At 40.2% G+C, this 23,762-nt stretch overlaps 1 protein-coding gene across 1 annotated transcript; it reads right to left on the reverse strand.

Annotated features, from left to right (window-relative positions):
- Positions 1-2,134: 2,134 nt before the first annotated feature.
- Positions 2,135-3,076, reverse strand: LOC102399046 (olfactory receptor 8B12-like). The gene has a single exon (XM_045165632.1). The coding sequence runs from the start codon at positions 3,074-3,076 to the stop codon at positions 2,135-2,137; it is 942 nt and encodes a 313-aa protein (XP_045021567.1).
- Between the last annotated feature and the right edge of the window lie 20,686 nt (positions 3,077-23,762).

The raw sequence follows: 23,762 nt of genomic DNA on the forward strand, positions 1-23,762 counted from the left end.
AATTTGAAAAAGAATAGATAGATGTGTACGTGTTACTGAGTCACTTTGCTCTACATCTGAAATTAATGCAACACTGTTAATCATCTCTACTCTAATATAAAGATGATTTGGGAGAATGGCATTGAAACATGTATAATATCATATATGAACGAATTGCCAGTCCAAGTTCAATGCATGATACAGGGTGCTTGGGGCTGGTCCACTGGGGTGACCCTGAGGAATGGTATGGGGAGGGAGGTGGGAGGGAGGTTCAGGATGGGGAACACGTGTACACCTGTGGCAGATTCATGTTGATGTATGGCAAAACCAATACAATATTGTAAAGTAATTAGCCTCCAATTAAAATAAATAAATTTATATTTAAAAAATTAAATTAAATTAAAATTTAAAAATAAACTGATTTTCTTTTAATACAAAAAGTAAAATAAAATCTTTGTGTGATAATTACACAACTGTGATTATATTAAAAGTCACTAAATGGGGAAAAAAATCTACTCCACATATGTTTGTTGTGAGAATCAGTTAGAAACAGTAGCAATTACCTAAGAGAAGCTCTTCTCAAGGCAGAGCATGAGAGGGCACGTCCCACCTTGCAAACGCATCCCTTGCACCTGCATACATCGCATCTGCTAATATCTGATTGACCAAAATGGCTCACGTGTCCTAGCTGACCATCAGTGAGGCACAGAGATATATGCTACCTAAAATGAAATCATGACAAGGTATAGATCCATAATACTACTAACTGAGTGACAGAATTCGGACCACTAATGCAAATTTCCACACTGAAGCATAGTCATCCCTCAGCATCTGCAGAGGATTGGTCACAGGACCCACCTTGGATAACGAAATCTGCAGGTGCTCAGGTCCCATAATCAGTGTTTCGACACTCTCAGTTTTATAGCTTCACCACCTTTGATGTGTGTTAACTAAATGGCAAACCCCGTCACTCATCCAAAGTTGCCTTTTTGCCAAAAGAGAATCTTTCCAAAGAAAAACTCACAGGACAGTGACTCCTCAGCTCTTAACATGTTAGCACTTTTCTGGAAAACCTTCCTTTATCACTAATGAGTCATTGAGATCAAAGTGTTCTGATGTATTCTGGACACCTTTACTCAATGTTGTAGATAGATAAACCAGTAGAGAGGAACACTCTGTTTCCCACACATGCCTGCATGAAAATATCAGTGTAGTCTATAGTGCCTTAAAATTCTGTGGAAATGGCCTCTTCTAATAACCAGCTGCTTTTAGTACTACCTTGATAACTAACTAGATCCCCAAATTATTTACTTCTTCATTTGAACTTACACTTAGTTGAGTATCTTGAGCCACAGTTTTCCACCATAGATAAAACACCCAAAATAATCCTTAGGAAAAATTATGAAATCTGACTCTCTTAGCCTTGAAATAAGGTCTGATACTTTCCACTCAGTGTCTTTCTAACCCTCAAACCTACAGAAGTTCATAATCACTAAGCTGGTTCCTGCAGCTGCCATGCATAACCAGGAATTACCATGCTTACCTAGTATCTTGGACTTACATACTTGCCACCCCCACACCACAATTTTAACATAGCTCTACTGTCATTGGTCAAAATGCAATATTGAAAAATGACTTGTTGTGAAGTAAATTAAATTACTATAAGCAGAATCAGATTTTAATATGCTGATATGTCATACTTTAAATGAAATCTGCAAGGACAGCAACAAAATGAAGAAAGAAAGCATAGCATAAAGGAAAACAAAGTAAATTGGAATTCAAGGGACTTGATTCCAGTCCCAACTGTGGTACCAACTGGCTGCATGGGCCTGGAAAACATATATAATTCTTCTAAGTCTCCAACATCTATTATTGAGGAGATTAGGTTAAATTATATATCAATTATAGATTTAATAGGTTACATATAATTTAACCCATTCAAAATTAAATTATCAATGTTTGTAGAAAATTTTCATAAAATAGTCTTAGAACACTAAAGGTGGGTCAAAGGAGATGGAAAACAAGTCTATACTAAACGTTGATCTAAACGTAAAGACTTAAAACTCCCTTTCTATATAAAAGGGGAAAAAACTGGAATTTACATTCTTCATTGAAAACACTGATAAACAAAGCATTGTATCTTTTATTTCAAATATTACTCCTTTCTCGAGAAATTAATTTTCCCCAAGGTTTTCCTCAGGGCAGCTTTGACATCCTTGTTCCTCAAACTATATATCAGTGGATTTAACATGGGCACCACAATGGTATAGAACAGGGATGACACTTTCCCTTGGTTGAGGGGCAAAACGGAAGGTGGTCTGAGATACACAAAAGCCCCAGAACCAAAGAAAAGGAAAACCACAATTATGTGGGAGCTGCACGTACTGAAAGCTTTGGACCTGCCTTCAGTGGAATGAATGCGGAGAATGCTGGAAAGGATTAGAGCATAAGAGATGGAGATGGTGACAATGGGCATTCCAATGTCAATAGTCACAACTATGATGACCACCAGCTCATGCACATAAGAGCTATTACAGGAGAGCTCAAGGAGAGGCGGGATGTCACACATGAAGTGATTGATGGGGTTGTCAGCACAGAAGATCAGACTTGCTATGCTTCCTGTGTGGGCCATGGCCCCTGAGAACCCCATCACATACACACCCAACAAAAGCAGTAAACAGACCTTAGGAGACATGCTGACTGTGTACACCAGTGGCTTACAGATGGCCACGTAGCGGTCATATGCCATCGCTGACAGGACGAAGGACTCAGAGATGACAAAGAAGCAGAAGAAAAACAGCTGAGTCAAACACCCTGCATGCAAGATGCTGTTCTTCCTTGAGACAAAACTCATCAGCATTTTGGGAGTGATGGTAGTGGAGTAACAGAAGTCTATTAAGGAGAGGTTGAAGAGGAAGAAGTACATGGGGGTGTGCAGGCGCGAGTTCAACCCAATCAGCGTTATCAAGCCCAGGTTCCCCACTACGGTGACCACATAGAAACCTAGAAACAGGAGGAAGAGGGGGATCTGCAGTCCTGGCTCGTCTGTTAAGCCTGCAAGGATGAATTCTGTCACCGAAGAGTTCTCGGCTGCCATTCTCCCCTGGAGAAAACCCGGTCCATGGGGGAAAGAAAAGAGAACCATTTTGAGAGAAACACCACTACCACCCTCCCAGCACCCACCTCCCATTCTGGAGAATGAAATCCACCAAGACATTTGAGATTTCGTGTGGAAGGAAGGATTTTACCATTTGCTATGGATCTACTTTAATAGCTAAGTGACTTGAGCTTCCAGAGAACAATAAAGAGGCTAGACTTTGCCTCCAGAGTGACCGCTGGCACTTCTACAAGAAGCAGACATATATTGATATTCCAGTTCATTCAAAAATAAGAGATGTCTTTTAGGTCTTTAAGTCAGTCCATTTTCTGTGCCCTGTCTCTCCTACTTCTGTTTGACACTGGGGACTTTCCCTTGACTGCCAGAAGAGACTGTGACTTCTCAGTGTGCCCACCTCTGGGTCAGTGTTGACAAATAAAGAAAGAGATCTCATATTTTTCCAGGATCTCCTGTCTCTAGTGGCTTTAGGGTTAATGATAACTGTTTCAAGCCAGCACTTATTTAAGTGGCTACTATGTGAGGCTGTGTACTAAGAGCTATGTGACAATACTATTATCCACATTCTGCAGATGAGAAAGCTGAGTTAAGTAACTTACCCAAAACTCAGCCCTAAAACTACTGAGCAGCTGCCAGAAGGTGAACTTGGGCAGTCTGACTCTCACAGTTTGCACTGATAACCACCATGTTATATGACTGACCAGGGCCAAGCATGTACTCACCTTCCTTTAGTGTAGAGCTGTAATGCCATAGTCCACTGTCTCTTGTCCACAATTGTCCTGGGAAAGAAAATGACCATAGTGAAATGAAGATGGCTGCTTTGAGCTCAGAACTCTCTCCTCCCAATCTGGTCCTAAGAATCAGAATCTCTGGTTTATCTTGTATCTCATTCTGCTTTGAAGAACATGTTTCCAATTATTGCTTTGCTCAAAACCCCTCCAGCTACAAGGAAGGAGGCCGTGCCTTTTCCTGACTAGTGGATAAAAGGAGAATGGGGAGTTTTATTGCGATTGTAGATGTCAGTGACTTGATTATTCAGAGACTCCCTCAAGACCATTTCCTGAGAGATTACTTTCCCAGGGATAGAAATGTTTGTTTATACCCTTGATATTACGTGCTTTGGTTTCTGGAGACAGTTTCTTTCAACAAACAGTTATCTGGTATAATTAAGAAAAAAATCATTGGAAAACTGACTGTTATTACCATTTCTTGAATATCCATTACTGTGCCTGACAAAGACCCTTTACAGGTTCTGGCTGCCAAGATTGAAAACATCATGCACATAAATTCTATTTCTCATAATAATGATATTCATTATTAAGGTAAACTGCTCACAGAGACAATGTGTTTCAGAGCCCATGTGCCTGGGTCTGTCTAAATTTAGGCCCATATATATAATAACTAGATTAAACTTCCTCTTCTTGAGGGTCACTGGATCCTTAAAGCGGGGTCCCTGCCTTCTGAAATCTGGCAATTTGGGGGAAAGTAACAAATAAATATGAAATGACTTTAATAAAAACAAGAAGTGAGTACATAAAGAAACAATTAACACTAAGAGCTATCTATTATAATTTAGAGTAAGATACGCTTCCCAGGTGGCTCAGACAGTAAAGAGTCTGCCTGTAATGCAGGAAAACCAGGTACAGTCCCTGGATCAGGAAAATTTCCTGGAGAAGGAAATGGCAACCCACTCCAATATCCCACCTGGTGATCCGGTGGACAGAGGAGCCTAATGGGCTACAGTCCCTGCAGTTGCAAAGAGTCAGACAAAACTGTGCAACTAACACTTTCACTTTTCACTTTCATTCAATAGTGTATTCATATTTCATTCATTCTAGGAATGACTGCACTGTCCAGCAAACAAGAAAGAAGATTTCTGTGATTCTCTGCCCTTATCTTCACATAGGCTGGAAGTCTAGTGGTAGCAAAGGTTCTCTATCAAGCACTTTGCCTCAGCATCTGTCAGAAGCAGCTTTTCTCTCAGTTAAAACTCCCCTTGGCTGTCCCTACCTTCCACCCAGTTTTAATCGAGTGCTCCTCTCTATTGACTTTCTAGCTTCTCAAGTTCTCAGGCTGAATCCTCATAGATCAAATTCCCAATCCAGGGATACATCCAAATTTGTTCTTCCTCTTTAGTTTGCTTTTGTCTATTGTGTCTTCTACTTCTCAACATTAACTTCTGCCTTGTCAAAAATTCATTAGATTAAAGCCTCGATGCACTAGTGTTGAGGTTTTTACTGAATGATGTCAGATGATGTGTGACTGTAGGTGAGATTTTCAAAGCTGAGGTGCTTGAGGGAGAAACTATATATGGAAATTAATACAATCACTATGAAGGACATTATGGAGATTCCTTAAGAAACTAGGAATAAAACTATCCTATGACCCAGTAGTCCCACTACTGGGCACATTCCCTGTGAAGATCATAATTCAAAATACGCAGTGGAAAAAGAGACAGACTTTATTTTTGAGGACTCCAAAATCACTGCAGATGGTGACTACAGCCATGAAATGGAAAAACACGTGCTTCTTGGAAGAAAAGTTATGACCAACCCAGACAATATATTAAAAGGCAGAGACATTACTTTGCCAACAAAGATCTGTCTAGTCAAAGCTATGGTTTTTCCAGTAGTCATGTATGGAATTGAGAGTTGGACTATAAAGAAAGCTGAGCACCAAAGAATTGATGATTTTGAACTGTGATGGAGAAGAGTCTTGAACGTCCCTGGACTGCAAGGAGATCCAACCAGTCCATCCTAAAGGAGATCAGCCCTGCATTTTCATTGGAAGGACTGATATTGAAGCTGAAACTGCAATACTTTGGCCACCTGATGTGAAGAACTGACTCATTGGAAAAGACCCAGATGCTGGGAAAGATTGAAGATAGGAGGAGAAGGGGGTGACAGAGGATGAGATGGTTGGATGGCATCACTGACTGAATGGACATGAGTTTGAGGAAACTCTGAGATTTGGTGATGGACTGGGAGGCCTGGTGTGCTGTAGTGCATGGGGTGGCAAAGAGTCGGAACGACTGAACTGAACCCCAATGTTCATTGCTGCACTATTTACAATAGACAAGACATGGAAGCAACCTAGATGTCCATCAGCAGAGGAATGAATAAAGACGTTGTACTGCACATATACAATGGAATGTTGTTGTTGCTAAGTTGCCAAGTCGTGTCCACCTCTTTGTGACCCTATGGGCTGCAACACTACTGTGGTGTTGGAGAAGACTCTTGAGAATCCCTTGGACTTGCAAGGAGATCCAACCAGTCCATTCTGAAGGAGATCAGCCCTGGGTTTTCTTCAGAAGGAATGATTCAAAAGCTGAAACTCCAGTACCTTGGCTACCTCAGGCGAAGAGTTGACTCATTGGAAAAGACTCTGATGCTGGGAGGGAATGGGGGCAGGAGGAGAAGGGGACGACAGAGGATGAGATGGCTGGATGGCATCACTGACTCGATGGACGTGAGTCTGAGTGAACTCTGGGAGTTGGTGATGGACAGGGAGGCCTGGCGTGCAGCGATTCATGGGGTCACAAAGAGTCGGACACGACTGAGTGACTGAACTGAACTGAACTGAACTGGGCTGCAACACACCAGTCTCCCCTGTCCTTTACTATCTCCAGGAGTTTCCTCATACCCATGTTCATTGAGTTAGTGATGTCACCCAACCATCTCATCCTCTGCTGCTCCCTTCTCCTCCTGCCCTCAATATTTTCCAGCAATAAAGTGTTTTCCAATGAGTTGATTCTTCACATAAGATGGCCAAAGTATTAGAGCTTCAGCTTCAACATCAGTCCCTCCAGTGAATATTCAGGGTTGATTTCCTTTAGGATTGACTGGCTTGATCTCCTTGCTGTCCAACGGACTCTCAAGAGTCCTCTCCAACACCACAATTCAGAAGCATCAGTCCTTCACCTCTCAGTCTTCTTTATGGTCCAGCTCTGACACCTATACACGACTACTGGAAAAAACCATAGCTTTGACTAGACGGACCTTTGTTGGCAAAGTAATGTCTCTGCTTTTTAATATACTGTCTATGGTGGTCATAGTTTTTCTTCCAAGGAGCAAGTGTCTTTTAATTTCAAGGCTGCAGTCACCATCTCAGTGATTTTGGGAGCTCAAGGAAATAAAGTCTGTCACTGTTTCCATTGTTTCTCCATCTATTTGCCATGAAGTATGGGACCAGATGCCGATTACTCAGCTATAAAAGAAACAAAATTGTGTCAGTTGTAGTGATCTGGATGAACCTAGAGTCTGTCAAACAGAGTGAAGTAAGCCAAAAAGAGAAAATATATATACTATAGTAATGAATATGTATATATGGAATCTAGAAAAATGGTACTGATGAACCTATCTGCAGGGCAAGAATAGATGCAGATGTAGAGTGTGGACTTGTTGAACAGTGAGGGAAGGAGTGGGTGGGATGAACTGAGAGAGTGGGACTGACACGTGTACACTACTGTGTGTAAGCAGAGAGCTAGTGGGAGGCTCCTGTAGAGCACGAGGGGCTCAACTCAGTGCTCTGTGATGACCTAGAGGGGTCGATGGGGGATGTGGGAGGGAGCCCATTGGGAGGGGATATATGTATACATATGGTGATTCATATTGTTGTATAGCAGGAATTAACACAGCATTGTAAAGCAATTACCCTTCAATTAAAAATTTTAAAAAGAAACTTACCATAGAAATAATGAAAGAATTTGGTTATGGAGCTTCCTCGGGGCTCATCTTTGTTACAAGTAACACCTCAAAGGTCTTCAAAACAAATTTTTATCTTAAGCTTTACATTTCAAGAACAAATGTACTATTTTAAAAAGAAAATCTGTCTGTACAATGCTATAAAATCTACAATTTCCCAAGGATAAAAGATAAATCAAGATTATGAGGTGAACTGATGTAAAAAGGGGATTTATTAGGGGAAAAACTAACATCATCTCAAGTCCAAAGTGTGTGGCTTAATATGCTGGAACAGGGAGATGATTCTTAACACAATAAAACATCTCCATGGACAAGAAAAAGTGTTTCTAAAAACAGAAGTATTAGACAAATAGAAAACAAAAATTGAAGGGATGAAATGCAATTTATAGACCCTTCAGTTCAGTTCAGTCGCTCAGTCGTGTCCGACTCTTTGCGACCCCATGAATCGCAGCACACCAGCCTCCCTGTCCAACAGCAACTCCCAGAGTTCACTCAGACTCACGTCCATTGAGTCAGTGGTGCCATCCAGCCATCTCATCCTCTGTCGTCCCCTTCTCTTCCTGCCATCCCTCCCAGCATCAGAGTCTTTTCCAATGAGACCTTTACTGAAAATGAAAGCCACACTTTTTCTCTAAAAAGTGTTTCAGAACTGTACAAAGCCTTTTCCCAACAACTTCATTCTGGTGGCTAGCTCACATCTAGAAGGGATGTGTTGCTGTGGAAGAAGCCAAATCTAATTGTACTGAGTGTTCTGCCTTGAACTAATCCTGGCTGTACTGCCTTGAACAAGATGCTAAGTCTCTTTGCTGGTGTTCCCCTCTCTACAGCATGGCAACAGTTAAAACTGATTTGTCTGTGTCACAGTATTGTTCATGAATTGCATCAGATGTTTTAAACCAAGTGGATATTCTGATGTCCTGTTTACTTGATACCATTGACAACTTCATTTTCAAGAAAGCTTAACTTTCCACCTTTCCTTCAACTTCTGCCCACTTATTTTCATTCTCCTTCAAGGTTCCTTATTCACCTGTCCATAAATGTTCATGACAACAGATCCTCAACTTCTTTCCTTTTGTCCTACTCACTTTTTCTGAGCCATCTCATCCACTTGCTCACACTGAATGAATTCAAAGTCCAATCTATATTTCTAGCTGGGATTTTACACCTATAACACCAGCAACCCACCGCACATCTCCACCTGAATGCCCCATTGACATGTGACTCGTCCACTGATGTTACTCCTGAGTCTGCCCTGGAGGACTTGGGTTTGCCGCTGTGAGGTCCAGGTGTGGAGGTGATGCAGCTGCTTGGGTCGCAGGGGTTCTGGCAGCACCAGGTACTCAGGGGCACTGGCGGCTAGGGCTGCAGGAAATATAGTGCTCTAGAAGGGTATGGCAACCAGTATTGGCCAATATGCTCCAGTATCCTTGTCTGGAGAACCCAATCCCTGACCGAGAAGCCTGGCAGGCCACAGTCTACAGGGTTGCAAAGAGTCAGACATGACCAAAGCGACCCTGCATGCATAGACACAAGACTTTTTTTGCCTGTGGCAGCTCTGCCCCAGTGAAAGTTGAGCGTGAAGGCGGTGCAGCTGCTTGGCTTTCAGGGACCCTGGCGATGCCAAGTGTGCAGGGACACAGAGTGCCTCCCCTGCAGGGGTTATGGCCCTATCAGGGTCTTTTCGAGCCTCTTGGAGCTGGCGCTCAGAAGGCGTCTTTCTGAGGCCTTACAGGTCTTTCTCTGTAGCTCCACCCTCATGCACTTAGAGGGTTCCCTTCCCTGGGATCCTTCTCTTTTGTTTGGCACATCAGGCACATACAGGGGCCCCCCTAACTGGGGTCCTACTCTGTAGATCGGTGCATCAGGCACTTAAAGGAGCGCCCTGGGTGGGGTCCTACTCTGAAGTTCAGTGCCTCAGGCATTTGATGGGCAAGCCTCTCTATTGTTCAGCTGCCGATACTGGCATGTGGGGGAAGAGAGGCTATGGTGATGGCTCCACCCCTTACACGTGACTCAGCAATATTGCCTTGCTTCCACGGCTGCCTGGCTTTCCTCCACAGGCATTTCCCACCACAATTTCCTCCCTTACATCCATTCAATCCGTCTCTCTGCAGTCAACAGCACCTCTCACCCTGGGATTGCTCCACACTCCCTAAACTCCAGATCCCAGCCGCTGCACCTTCCAGAGGACCAGCGTACCTGTCCAGGATATGTAGGGTTTTGTCAAGGACTGTCTGATTCTCATTCTATTTAGGCTGCCACAGATCAGCTGTTTCACTATCAGCCTTAAATGTTTCTCCTCTGACTAGGACAATTGCCCCAGTGTGGGGATTGGACCCCTGCTTCAGTTCCCCCACCCACTGAGGGCAGGTCCAGTCTTAGTAACACTCCTGTTTTTTCCCCTCGTTCCTTCACCCTACTGAGATTAGCTCAAACTACCGCACAATTGCACTCATCTCACATTCTAGTAAAGTAATGTTCAAAATTCTCCAAGCCAGGCTTCAGTAATACGTGAACCGTCAACTTCCAGATGTTCAAGCTGGTTTTAGAAAAGGCAGAGGAACCAGAGATCAAATTGCCAACATCTGCTGGATCATCAAAAAAGCAAGAGGGTTCCAGAAAAACATCTATTTCTGCTTTATTGACTATGCCAACGGCTTTAACTGTGTGGATAACAATAAACTGTGGAAAATTCTTCAAGAGATGGGAATACAAGACCTCCGGACCTGCCTCTTGAGAAACCTGTATGCAGGTCAAGAAGCAACAGTTAGAACTGGACATGGAACAACAGACTGGTTCCAAATAGGAAAAGGAGTACGTCAAGGCTGTATATTGTCACCCTGCTTATTTAACTTCTATGCAGAGTACATCATGAAAAATGCTGGGCTGGAAGAAGCACAAGCCGGAATCAAGATTGCCGGCAGAAATATCAATCACCTCAGATATGCAGATGACACCACCCTTATGGCAGAAAGTGAAGAGGAACTAAAAAGCCTCTTGATGAAAGTGAAAGTGGAGAGTGAAAACGTTGGCTCAAAGCTCAACATTCAGAAAACGAAGATCATGGCATCTTGTCCCACCACTTCATGGGAAATAGATGGCGAAACAGTGGAAACAGTGTCAGATTTTATTTTGGGGGGGCTCCAAAATCACTGCAGATGGTGACTGCAGCCATGAAATTAAAAGACGCTTACTCCTTGGAAGGAAAGTTATGACCAACCTAGATAGCATATTCAAAAGCAGAGACATTACTTTACCAGCAAAGGTACGTACGTCTAGTCAAGTCTATGGTTTTTCCAGCGGTCATGTATGGATGTGAGAGTTGGACTGTGAAGAAAGCTGAACGCCGAAGAATTGATGTTTTTGAATTGTGGTGTTGGAGAAGACTCTTGAGAGTCCCTTGGACTGCAAGGAGATCCAACCAGTCCATTCTGAAGGAGATCAGCCCTGGGTGTTCCTGGAAGGAATGATGCTAAAGCTGAAACTCCAGTACTTTGGCCACCTCATGCGAAGAGTTGACTCATTGGAAAAGACTCTGATGCTGGGAGGGATTGGGGGCAGGAGGAGAAGGGGACGGCAGAGGATGAGATGGCTGGATGGCATACCGACTCGATGGACATGAGTCTGAGTGAACTCCGGGAGATGGTGATGGATAGGGAGGCCTGGTGTGCTGTGATTCACGAGGTCGCAGAGAGTCGGACATGACTGAGCGACTGAACTGAGCTGAACTGAACTGATGGAGTCAAAGTGAAAGGAAGGGAAAAGATACTTTATGCAAGTGAAAAAACAAAAGAACAATGGTAGCTATGACAAAGTAGACATCAAATTTAAAATGATCACAAGGGACAAAAAATTGTCATTATATGATGACAAGGGGGATAATTCATCAAGGGAATAGAATAACTGTAAATTATATGCACTAAATATCTAAGCATCTAAATATATTAATCAGATATTAACAGATCTGACGGGAGACATTGACAACCATAAAAAAGAACACATGGTTACGACACCCCACTGCCAATAATGGATAGATTACCCAGACAAAAAAGTAAATGTCAAACATGAACGATGCTTTAGACTAAATTGTCCTAACAGACATCTACAGAATATACCATCCCACAGCAGTGGAATACTTGTCAAAGGCACACAGAACATTTTCTAGGATATATCACATGAGAGTTCATAAAGAAGCCCTAGGAAATTTTAAAAGACTGAAATCATACAAAGTGTCTCTTTTATCCACATTTGTATGAAACTAGAAATCAGTAACATGAGGAAAGCCACAAAATTCACAAATATGTGGAAATTAAACAGCATACTCCTGAAATACCAGTGGGTCAAAGAGTACTTTTTTTTTTAATCTTGAGATAAACTGAATGGAAATACAACATACCAAATCTTATGGGCTACAACAAAAGCAGTTCTAAGAGTGAAAATTTTCCTGTTAATTTTTTTTTTTTTTTACTTTATAATATTGTATTGGTTTTGCCATACATCAACATGCATCTGCCATGGGTGTACACGTGTTCCCCATCCTGAACCCCCCACCCACCTCCCTCCCCATACCTTCCCTCTGGGTCATCCCAGTGCACCAGCCCCAAGCTTCCTGTATCCTGTTAATTTTTATTTAACGATAGTTGATTTACAATGTTGTGTTAGTTTCTCGTGTACAACAAAGTAATTCAGACAGATGTATAGATAAATATAGATTGTGTGTGTGCTCAGTAGCTTTAGTTTTGTCTGACTCTTTGTGAACCTATGGACTGTAGACTGCAGGCTCCTCTGGTCATAGGATTCTCCAAGTAAGAATACCGGTGTGGTTTGCCATTTCCTTCTCCAGGGGATCTTCCTGACCCAGGGAAAACCCAAATCTCCTGTGCCTCCTGCACTGCAGGTTGGTTCTTTACGACTGAGTCACTAGGAAAGCCATAAATATGGCTTTCTCAGATTCATCTTGATTATATATTACAGTATTTTGAATATAGTTCCCTGTGCTATACTGTAGGACCTTCTGATTTATCTAAATATAGGAGTTTATGTGTGCTAATCCCAAACTCTTAATTTATCCCTCCCCTCTTACCCCTTGGTACCCATAAGTTTGTTTCTATGTCTGTGAGTCTCTACCTTTATGTAAGTGAATTTATTTGTATTATATTTAAGATTCCACATATAATTGATATCATATGATATTTATCTTTCAATTTGACATGCTTCACTTGTAAAATAATCTCTAGGTCCATCAATGTTGCTGCAAATGGCATTATTTCATTCTTTATAATGGCTGAGAAATATTCCATTGTCTCTCTTGAGGAAATAATCAGAAATCTAGACAAAATTTTAACACTAACTAATAATTATAGCATTATTTACAATAATAAAACATTGGCTAGCCTGACACAATTTTAATTTTTAACAATAGAAGGATGAATTTTTAATGAAACATTACCATGATGAAACCCATGAAAAAGTATGATTCAAAAATATTTATTGATAAATAAATACTCCCATTATAATGAGAAATTCAACAATATTTTATAACATGACATACAGAGCATGATCACACTGGAAGAAAATGTTATACTCCAGATAAGATCCTCATTTCCTGATCTCTGAATGGTGGAGTGTGTGTATCAGTTAGCTGTTGCTATATAAGAGTCTCACAAAATCTCATTGGTGTACAGCAATGATTATTTGTTGCTCACATGTCTACAAGATCGTTGTGGTGCATCTTGTCGGGTGCATATGCCTATATGTATACATGTATATTATATATATAAATGTACAAAGATATATGTTTGAATATAGACATATTCATAAGGAATAGCAACAGCTGTTGCTTCTAAGGAGAATTCAGGGATGGAATAACTAGAGGGGAAGCAGACATATCATCACTGCATAACCTCCACTTGTGTTGTTTAATTGTTTACCATGTGCAAGAATTACTTGGTCAAAATGTTTTTATTGTATTTTAATAATATTTAATATAGGAAATAGCAACCCACTTCAGTATTCTTGCCTGGAAAACTTCATGGACAGAGGAGCCTGGCAGGCTACAGTCCAGGGAGTTGAAAAGCGTCGGACGCAACTGAACAACTAGGCAGGCACAGAAAATATAATTTTAAAATGAAAATTAGAAAAGAGCCAATTTTTCTCATGAATAAGGAAGTTCTTGAAAGGTGAAGTGATATGCTACAGGCCATGCAAAAAGCAAAGGAAGTGCTGATAACTAGATGAAAGAGTTCCAGCAGGAAAGGAACTAAGATTTATTAAGTGCCTGGCATTTAATTCTCTCAAAACCTCATGAAGTCAAGACCATTATCTCACTTTTAAAAACAGAGAAATTAATATTTAAAGACATTAAGTAATTTTCTCAAAATCACACAACTATCAACTGAGCTTACCAGATTACTACCAACCAACTCCATTACAAGGCTCACAGATTGATGCTTCCTCTGCTACCTTTTGAAAGGGTCTTAGTCACCTCGTTCACCAGCCACATAAACCACACATTCAAAAGGTCTCCTGAATTCAATTCTCATTCTCTGTTGCATACAGAGTAAAGCAAAACCTTCCCCCAGCACTCTCAGTTTTATAACTTTGATCTAAAGGGCAAACTAACCACACATTCAAAGTTCCCTTTTTCCCAAAGGAAGAGAACCTTCCCAAAGAAAAGCTCATACGACAAAATGCCTCTTCAGCATTTAACATGTTAATACTTTCCCAAAGAACTTTCCCTTATTACTAATTAATCATTGAGACCCAAGGTGTTCTGATGTATTCTATACCACTTTACCCAGTGTTCTAGGTGTATAAAACAGTCAAAATGAATTATCTCTTTCCCATATATGACTGCATGAGAAGATCCGTGCAATCTGTAGTGCCTTAATCCTTTGGAAATGACCTCTTCTAATAATTAGCTTCTTAGTACTTCCATGATAACTAACTAAATCCACAAACTATTTACTCCTCTCTTACAACTTACAGACTATTAAGTAGTCTATCCCGAGCCACAGACTTTTCCATCACAGCTAAATACCCAAACTAACCCTTCAGTTCAGTTCACTTCAGTCACTCAGTCGTGTCGGACTCTTTGCGACCCCAAGAATTGCAGCACACCAGGTCTCCCTGTCCATCACCAACTCCAGAAGCTCACCCAAACTCATGACTATCAAGTCTGAGATACCATCCAGCCATCTCTTCCTCTGTCATCCCCTTCTCCTCCTGTCCCAAATCCCTCCCAGCATCAGGGTCTTTTCCAATAAGTCAACTCTTCGCATGAGGTGGCCACAGTATTGGAATTTCAGCTTCAGCATCAGTCCTTCCAATGATCTCCTTTAGGATGGACTGGTTGGATCTTCATGCAGTCCAAGGGACTCTCAAGAGTCTTCTCCAACACCACAGTTCAAAAGCATCAATTCTTCAGTGCTCAGCTTTCTTCACAGTCCAACTCTCACATCCATACATGATCACTAGAAAAACCATAGCCTTGACTAGATAGACCTTTGTTGGCAAAGTAATGTCTCTGCTTTTGAAAATGCTATCTAGGTTGGTCATAACTTTCCTTCCAAGGAGTAAGCGTCTTTTAATTTCATGGCTGCAATCATAATCTGCAGTGACTTGGAGCCTCCCCAAAAAAAAGTCTGACACTGTTTCCACTGTTTCCCCATCTATTTCCCATAAAGTGATGGCACCAGATGCCATGATCTACGTTTTCTGAATGTTGAGCTTTAAGCCTACATTTTCACTCTCCACTTTCATTTTCATCAAGAGGCTTTTTCTTTCCTCTTCACTTTCTGCCATAAGGGTGGTGTCATCTGCATATCTGAGGTGACTGATATTACTCCTGGCAATCTTGATTCCAGCTTGTGCTTCTTCCAGCCCAGCATTTCTCATGATGTACTCTGCATATGAGTTAAATAAGCAGGGTGACAATATACAGCCTTGACATACACCTTTTCCTATTTGGAACCATCTGGTGTTCCATGTCCAGTTATAACTGTTGCTTCCTGACCTGCATACAGGTTTCTCAAGAGGCAGGTCATGTGGTCTCATATTCCCATCTTTTTTTTTTTTTAAACTTTACAAAATTGTATAGTTTTGCCAAATATCAAAATGAATCTGCCACAGGTATACATGTGTTCCCCATCCTAAACCCTCCTCCCTCCTCCCTCCCCGTACCAGCCCTCTGGGTCGTCCCAGTACACCAGCCCCAAGCATCCAGTATCGTGCATCAAACCTGGACTGGCAACTCGTTTCATACATGATATTTTACATGTTTCAATGTCATTCTCCCAAATCTTCCCACCCTCTCCCTCTCCCACAGAGTCCATAAGACTGTTCTATACATCAGTGTCTCTTTTGCTGTCTCGTACACACGGTTATTGTTACCATCTTTCTAAATTCCATATATATGCGTTAGTATACTGTATTGGTGTTTTTCTTTCTGGCTTACTTCACTCTGTATAATAGGCTCCAGTTTCATCCACCTCATTAGAACTGATTCAAATGTATTCCTTTAAATGGCTGAGTAATACTCCGTTGTGTATATATACCATAGCTTTCTTATCCATTCATCTGCTGATGGACATCTAGGTTGCTTCCATGTCCTGGCTATTATAAACAGTGCTGCGATGAACATTGGGGTACACGTGTCTCTTTCCCTTCTGGTTTCCTCAGTGTGTATGCCCAGCAGTGGGATTGCTGGATCATAAGGCGGTTCTATTTCCAGTTTTTTAAGGAATCTCCACACTGTTCTCCATAGTGGCTGTACTAGTTTGCATTCCCACCAACAGTGGAAGAGGGTTCCCTTTTCTCCACACCCTCTCCACCATTTATTACTTGTAGACTTTTGGATCGCAGCCATTCTGACTGGTGTGAAATGGTACCTCATAGTGGTTTTGATTTGCATTTCTCTGATAATGAGTGATGTTGAGCATCTTTTCATGTGTTTGCTAGCCATCTGTATGTCTTCTTTGGAGAAATGTCTATTTAGTTCTTTGGCCCATTTTTTGATGGGTCATTTATTTTTCTGGAGTTGAGCTGTAGGAGTTGCTTGTATATTTTGAGATTAGTTGTTTGTCAGTTGCTTCATTTGCTATTATCTTCTCCCATTCTGAAGGCTATCTTTTCACCTTGCTAATAGTTTCCTTTGATGTGCAGAAGCTTTTAAGGTTAATTAGGTCCCAATTTTTTATTTTTGCTTTTATTTCCAATATTCTGGGAGGTGGGTCATAGAGGATCCTGCTGTGATGTATGTCAGAGAGTGTTTTGCCTATGTTCTCCTCTAGGAGTTTTATAGTTTCTGGTCTTACGTTTAGATCTTTAATCCATTTTGAGTTTATTTTTGTGTATGGTGTTAGAAAGTGTGCTAGTTTCATTCTTTTATAAGTGGTTGACCAGAATTCCCAACACCACTTGTTAAAGAGATTGTCTTTAATCCATTGTATATTCTTGCCTCCTTTGTCAAAGATAAGGTGTCTATAGGTGCGTGGGTTTATCTCTGGGCTTTCTATTTTGTTCCATTGATTTATATTTCTGTCTTTGTGCCAGTACCATACTGTCTTGATAACTGTGGCTTTGTAGTAGAGCCTGAAGTCAGGTAGGTTGATTCCTCCAGTTCCATTCTTCTTTCTCAAGATCGCTTTGGTTATTCGAGGGTTTTTGTATTTCCATACAAATTGTGAAATTATTTGTTCTAGCTCTGTGAAGAATACTCTTGGTAGCTTGATAGGGATTGCATTGAATCTATAAATTGTTTTGGGTAGTATATTCATTTTCACTACATTGATTCTTCCAATCCATGAACATGGTATATTTCTCCATCTATTAGTGTCCTCTTTGATTTCTTTCACCAGTGTTTTATAGTTTTCTATATATAGGTCTTTAGTTTCTTTAGGTAGATATATTCCTAAGTATTTTGTTCTTTCCGTTGCAATGGTGAATGGAATTGTTTCCTTAATTTCTCTTTCTGTTTTCTCATTATTAGTGCATAGGAATGCAAGGGATTTCTGGGTGTTGATTTTATATCCTGCAACTTTACTGTATTCATTGATTAGTTCTAGTAATTTTCTGGTGGAGTCTTTAGGGTTTTCTATGTAGAGGATCATGTCATCTGCAAACAGTGAGAGTTTTACTTCTTCTTTTCCAATTTGGATTCCTTTTATTTCTTTTTCTGCTCTGATTGCTGTGGCCAAAACTTCGAAAACTATGTTGAATAGTAATGGTGAAAGTGGGCACCCTTGTCTTGTTCCTGACTTTAGAGGAAATGCTTTCAATTTTTCACCATTGAGGATAATGTTCGCTGTGGGTTTGTCATATATAGCTTTGATTATGTTGAGGTATGTTCCTTCTATTCCTGCTCTCTGGAGAGTTTTGATCATAAATGGATGTTGAATTTTGTCAAAGGCTTTCTCTGCATCGATTGAGATAATCATATGGTTTTTATTTTTCAATTTGTTAATGTGGTGTATTACATTGATTGATTTGCGGATATTGAAAAATCCTTGCATCCCTGGGATAAAGCCCACTTGGTCATGGTGTATGATCTTTTTAATGTGTTGTTGGATTCTGATGGCTAGAATTTTGTTAAGGATTTTTGCATCTATGTTCATCAGTGATATTGGCCTGTAGTTTTCTTTTTTTGTGGGATCTTTGTCAGGTTTTGGTATTAGGGTGATGGTGGCCTCATAGAATGAGTTTGGAAGTTTACCATCCTCTGCAATTTTCTGGAAGAGTTTGAGCAGGATAGGTGTTAGCTCTTCTCTAAATTTTTGGTAGAATTCAGCTGTGAAGTCGTCTGGACCTGGGCTTTTGTTTGCTGGAAGATTTCTGATTACAGTTTCAATTTCCGTGCTTGTGATGGGTCTGTTACGATTTTCTATTTCTTCCTGGTCGAGTTTTGGAAAGTTGTACTTTTCTAAGAATTTGTCCATTTCTTCCACGTTGTCCATTTTATTGGCATATAATTGTTGATAGTACTCTCTTACGATCCTTTGTATTTCTGTGTTGTCTGTTGTGATCTCTCCATTTTCATTTCTAATTTATTGATTTGATTTTTCTCCCTTTGTTTCTTGATGAGTCTGGCTAATGGTTTGTCAATTTTGTTTATCATTTCAAAAAACCAGCTTTTGGTTTTGTTGATTTTTGCTATGATCTCTTTTGTTTCTTTTGCATTTATTTCTGCTCTGTTTTAAGATTTCTTTCCTTCTACTAACCCTGGGGTTCTTCATTTCTTCCTTTTCTAGTTGCTTAGGTGTAGAGTTAGGTTATTTATTTGACTTTTTTCTTGTTTCTTGAGGTGTGCCTGTATTGCCATGAACTTTCCCCTTAGGACTGCTTTTACCGTGTCCCACAGGTTTTGGGTTGTTGTGTTTTCATTTTCATTCATTTCTATGCAAATTTTGATTTCTTTTTTGATTTCTTCTGTGATTTGTTGGTTATTCAGCAGCGTGTTGTTCAGCCTCCATATGTTGGAATTTTTAATAGTTTTTCTCTTGTAATTGAGATCTAATCTTACTGCATTGTGGTCAGAAAAGATGCTTGGAATGATTTCAATTTTTTTGAATTTACCAAGGCTAGCTTTATGGCCCAGGATGTGATCTATCCTGGAGAAGGCTCCATGTGCGCTTGAGAAAAGGTGAAATTCATTGTTTTGGGATGAAATGTCCTATAGATATCAATTAGGTCTAACTGGTCTATTATATCGTTTAAAGTTTGTGTTTCCTTGTTAATTTTCTGTTTAGTTGATCTATCCATAGGTGTGAGTGGGGTATTAAAGTCTCCCACTATTATTGTGTTATTGTTAATTTCTCCTTTCATACTTGTTAGCATTTGTCTTACATACTGCGGTGCTCCCGTGTTGGGTGCATATATATTTATAATTGTTATATCTTCTTCTTGGATTGATCCTTTGATCATTATGTAGTGACCATCTTTGTCTCTTTTCACAGCCTTTGTTTTAAAGTCTATTTTATCTGATATAAGTATTGCTACTCCTGCTTTCTTTTGGTCCCTATTTGCATGGAAGATCTTTTTCCAGCCCTTCACTTTCAGTCTGTATGTGTCCCCTGTTTTGAGGCGGGTCTCTTGTAGACAACATATGTAGGGGTCTTGTTTTTGTATCCATTCAGCCAGTCTTTGTCTTTTGGTTGGGGCATTCAACCCATTTACGTTTAAGGTAATTACTGATAAGTATGATCCCGTTGCCATTTACTTTATTGTTTTGGGTTCGAATTTATACACCCTTTTTGTGTTTTCTGTCTAGAGAATATCCTTTAGTATTTGTTGGAGAGCTGGTTTGGTGGTGCTGAATTCTCTCAGCTTTTGCTTGTCTGAAAAGCTTTTGATTTCTCCTTCATACTTGAATGAGATCCTTGCTGGGTACAATAATCTGGGCTGTAGGTTATTTTCTTTCATCATTTTAAGTATGTCTTGCCATTCCCTCCTGGCTTGAAGAGTTTCTATTGAAAGATCAGCTGTTATCCTTATGGGTATTCCCTTGTGTGTTATTTGTTGTTTTTCCCTTACTGCTTTTAATATTTGTTCTTTGTGTTTGATCTTTGTTAATTTGATTACTATGTGTCTTGGGGTGTTTTGCCTTGGGTTTATCCTGTTTGGGACTCTCTGGGTTTCTTGGACTTGGGTGATTATTTCCTTCCCCATTTTAGGGAAGTTTTCAACTATTATCTCCTCAAGTATTTTCTCATGGTCTTTCTTTCTGTCTTCTTCTTCTGGGACCCCTATGATTCGAATGTTGTAGCGTTTAATATTGTCCTGGAGGTCTCTGAGATTGTCCTCATTTCTTTTAATTCGATTTTCTTTTATCCTCTCTGATTCATTTATTTCTACCATTCTATCTTCTAATTCACTAATCCTATCTTCTGCCTCTGTTATTCTACTATTTGTTGCCTCCAGAGTGTTTTTAATTTCATTTATTGCATTATTCATTATATATTGACTCTTTTTTATTTCTTCTAAGTCCTTGTTAAACCTTTCTTGCATCTTCTCAATCCTTGCCTCCAGGCTATTTATCTGTGATTCCATTTTAATTTCAAGATTTTGGATCAATTTCACTATCATTATTTGGAATTCTTTATCAGGTAGATTCCCTATCTCTTCCTCTTTGGTTTGGTTTGGTGGGCATTTATCCTGTTCCTTTATCTGCTGGCTATTCCTCTGTCTCTTCATCTTCTTTAAATTGCTGAGTTTTGGGGTGTCCTTTCTGTATTCTGGCAGTGTGTGGAGTTCTCTTTATTGTGGCGTTTCCTCACTGTGTGTGGGTTTGTACAGGTGGCTTGTCAAGGTTTCCTGGTTAGGGAAGCTTGTGTTGATGTTCTGGTGGATGGAGCTGTATTTCTTCTCTCTGGAGTGCTATGATATATCCAGTAATGAGTTATGAGATGTCTATGGTTTTGGGGTAATTTTGGGCAGCCTGTATCTTGAAGCTCAGGGCTGTGTTCCTTTGTTGCTGGAGAATTTGCTTGGTATGTCTTGCCCTGGAACTTGTTGGCCCTTGTGTGGTGCTTGGTTTCAGTGTCAGTATGGAGGCGCTTGATGAGCTCCTGTCAAGTAATGTTCCTTGGAGTCAGGAGTTCCCTGGAGTCAGGGTTTGGACTTAAGCCTCCTGCTTCCAGTTATCGGTCTTATTTTTACAGTAGTTTCAAAACTTCTCCTTCTATACAGCACCATTGATAAAACATCTACATTAAAGATGAAAAGTTTCTCTACTGTGAGGGTCACTCAGAGAGGTTCACAGCGTTACATGGAGAAGAGAAGTGGGAGGAGGGAGTTAGAGGTGACCCAAATGAGATGAGGTGGAATCAATAGTGGAGAGAGTGGGCTAGCCAGTAATTACTTCCTTATGTGCACTCCACAACTGGACCGCTCAGAGATGTTCACGGAGTTATACAGAGAAGAGAAGGAGGAGGAAGGAGACAGAGGTGTCCAGAAGGATAAAAGGGGGAAATTAAAAGAAGAGAGACAGATCCAGCCAGTAATCAGTTCCCTAAGTGTTCTCCACCGTCTGGAACACACAGAAATTCACAGAGTTGGGTAGAGTAGAAAGGGGTTAGGGAGGAGATACAGGCGACCTGGTGAAGAAAAAGGAGAGTCCAAAGGGAGAGAGAGCAGTCAAGCCAGTAATCTTGCTCCCTAGTGAAAAATGGGTCCTGAAGATTGAGTTCTTAAAGGTACAAAATTGGTAACAAATACATAAAAGCAAAAATTAATAATCGAGTAGAGTTTGGAATTTCAAAAATACGATGTTAATGAAAAGAAGGAAAAGAAAGAGAGAAAAAACGAACAAAGAAAAACAAACAATGTCGCAAAAATTGTAAAGAAAATACAGGTACAAAATTGATATCAAATACCAAAAAGCATAAATTAAAAATCTTGAGTAGAGTTTGGAATTGCAGAAATACTATGTTATATAAAAGAAGAGAAAGAAACAGAGGGGAAAAAAAGAAAAAAAAAGTCACAGAAATTATAAAAAAATCTATAGGTACAAAATTGATAACATATACCAAAAGGCTAAAATTAAAAATCTAGAGTAGAGTTTGGAATTTCAAAAATACGATGTTAAAGAAAAGAAGGAAAAGAAAGAGAGAAAAACCGAACAAAGAAAAACAAACAAGGTAGCAAAAATTATAAAGAAACTGCAGGTACAAAATTGATAACTAATACCAAAAAGCAAAAATTAAAAATCTAGAGTAGAGTTTGGAATTTCAAAAGTACAATGTTAAGAAAAAGAAGAAGAAAAATAAAGAGAGAAAACAAACAAACCAACAAAAACAATGTCGCAAAAATTATAAAGTAAATACAGGTACAAAATTGATATCAAATACCAAAAAGCATAAATTAAAAATCTTGAGTAGAGTTTGGAATTGCAGATATACGATGTTATATAAAAGAAGAAGAGAAAGAAACAGAGGAGAAAAAAAAAAAGGCACAGAAATTATAAAAAAAACTATAGGTACAAAATTGATAACATATACCAAAAGGCTAAAATTAAAAATCTAGAGTAGAGTTTGGAATTTCAAAAATACAATGTTAAAGAAAAGAAGAAAAAGAAAAAAAAAAAACACAGTCAAAAAATTATAAAATATATATATGAAGTTTGCCGAAGAAGAAAAAAATAGGGTCTTTTTTTTTTTTTCTTTTTTTGCAAAGTAATAGGTTATAAAAGTGAAAATTAAAGGACAATAGAGGACTTAAATTTTTTTTTTTAATTTTAAAAAAAAGAAAGAAAGATTGATCGTAAAAATAGTAAAATATATCTAGGACTTTCTCTGGTTTTCTTGTGAGTATTGTGGGTTCAGTCCATTTTTGGCTAGTTCCTTGGTCCAACTTATATTTCTCAAGATCTATAGGCCCCTTCCTATGTAGTCCATAGTAACCACAGGGTTTCAATCTATGGCCTGTAGCTTCCAAGGCGTTTCCCTCTGTTATAGCTTCTTCTGTTTGCTGGTCTCTTCAGTGTCTGGTCTCCGCCCTGACACAAAGGGGACGGTGGAGGACACTTTTTTTTTTTTTTTTTTTTTTAGGCTCACTTGTTCAGCCGCGCTGTGGGGAGGGAGGGAGGGATGCTTCAAACAGATAACACTGGCGTGCGCTCGCAGTGCCTCAGCCACACTGGGTCTGCCCCCGCTCACGGCGCGTGTAGCCTCCCTGCCCACACTGCTCCGGCTCTAGGTTGTTCCGCCGGAACAATCAGAGGCCGGCCCTGGGCTGAACTCCCAGGTCCAGGCACTTGGGTAGTCCTCAGAGGTGCAGACTCGGTTGGGCCTGCGTTTTGTGCTCTTCCCAGGTCCGAGCAGCTCAGGTGATGAGGTGTTTGGTGAGCGCCAATGCTACGACTTATTGCCTCCCCACCACTCGGTTATCTGGGTGTAAAACCGGCGCACCTTCTCAGGCAGATGTTGACCGTCCAGACCCCCAAGAAGTTTTAGTTAGCAAAGAAGCCTGCT

The sequence above is a fragment of the Bubalus bubalis genome, chromosome 5 (genome assembly GCF_019923935.1).
Source record: "Bubalus bubalis isolate 160015118507 breed Murrah chromosome 5, NDDB_SH_1, whole genome shotgun sequence".
NCBI classification, from domain to species: domain Eukaryota; kingdom Metazoa; phylum Chordata; class Mammalia; order Artiodactyla; family Bovidae; genus Bubalus; species Bubalus bubalis.

Bases quoted from the DNA above. Each gene is read 5' to 3' on its own strand.
- LOC102399046 (XM_045165632.1), bottom strand. From the start codon at position 3,076: ATGGCAGCCGAGAACTCTTCGGTGACAGAATTCATCCTTGCAGGCTTA.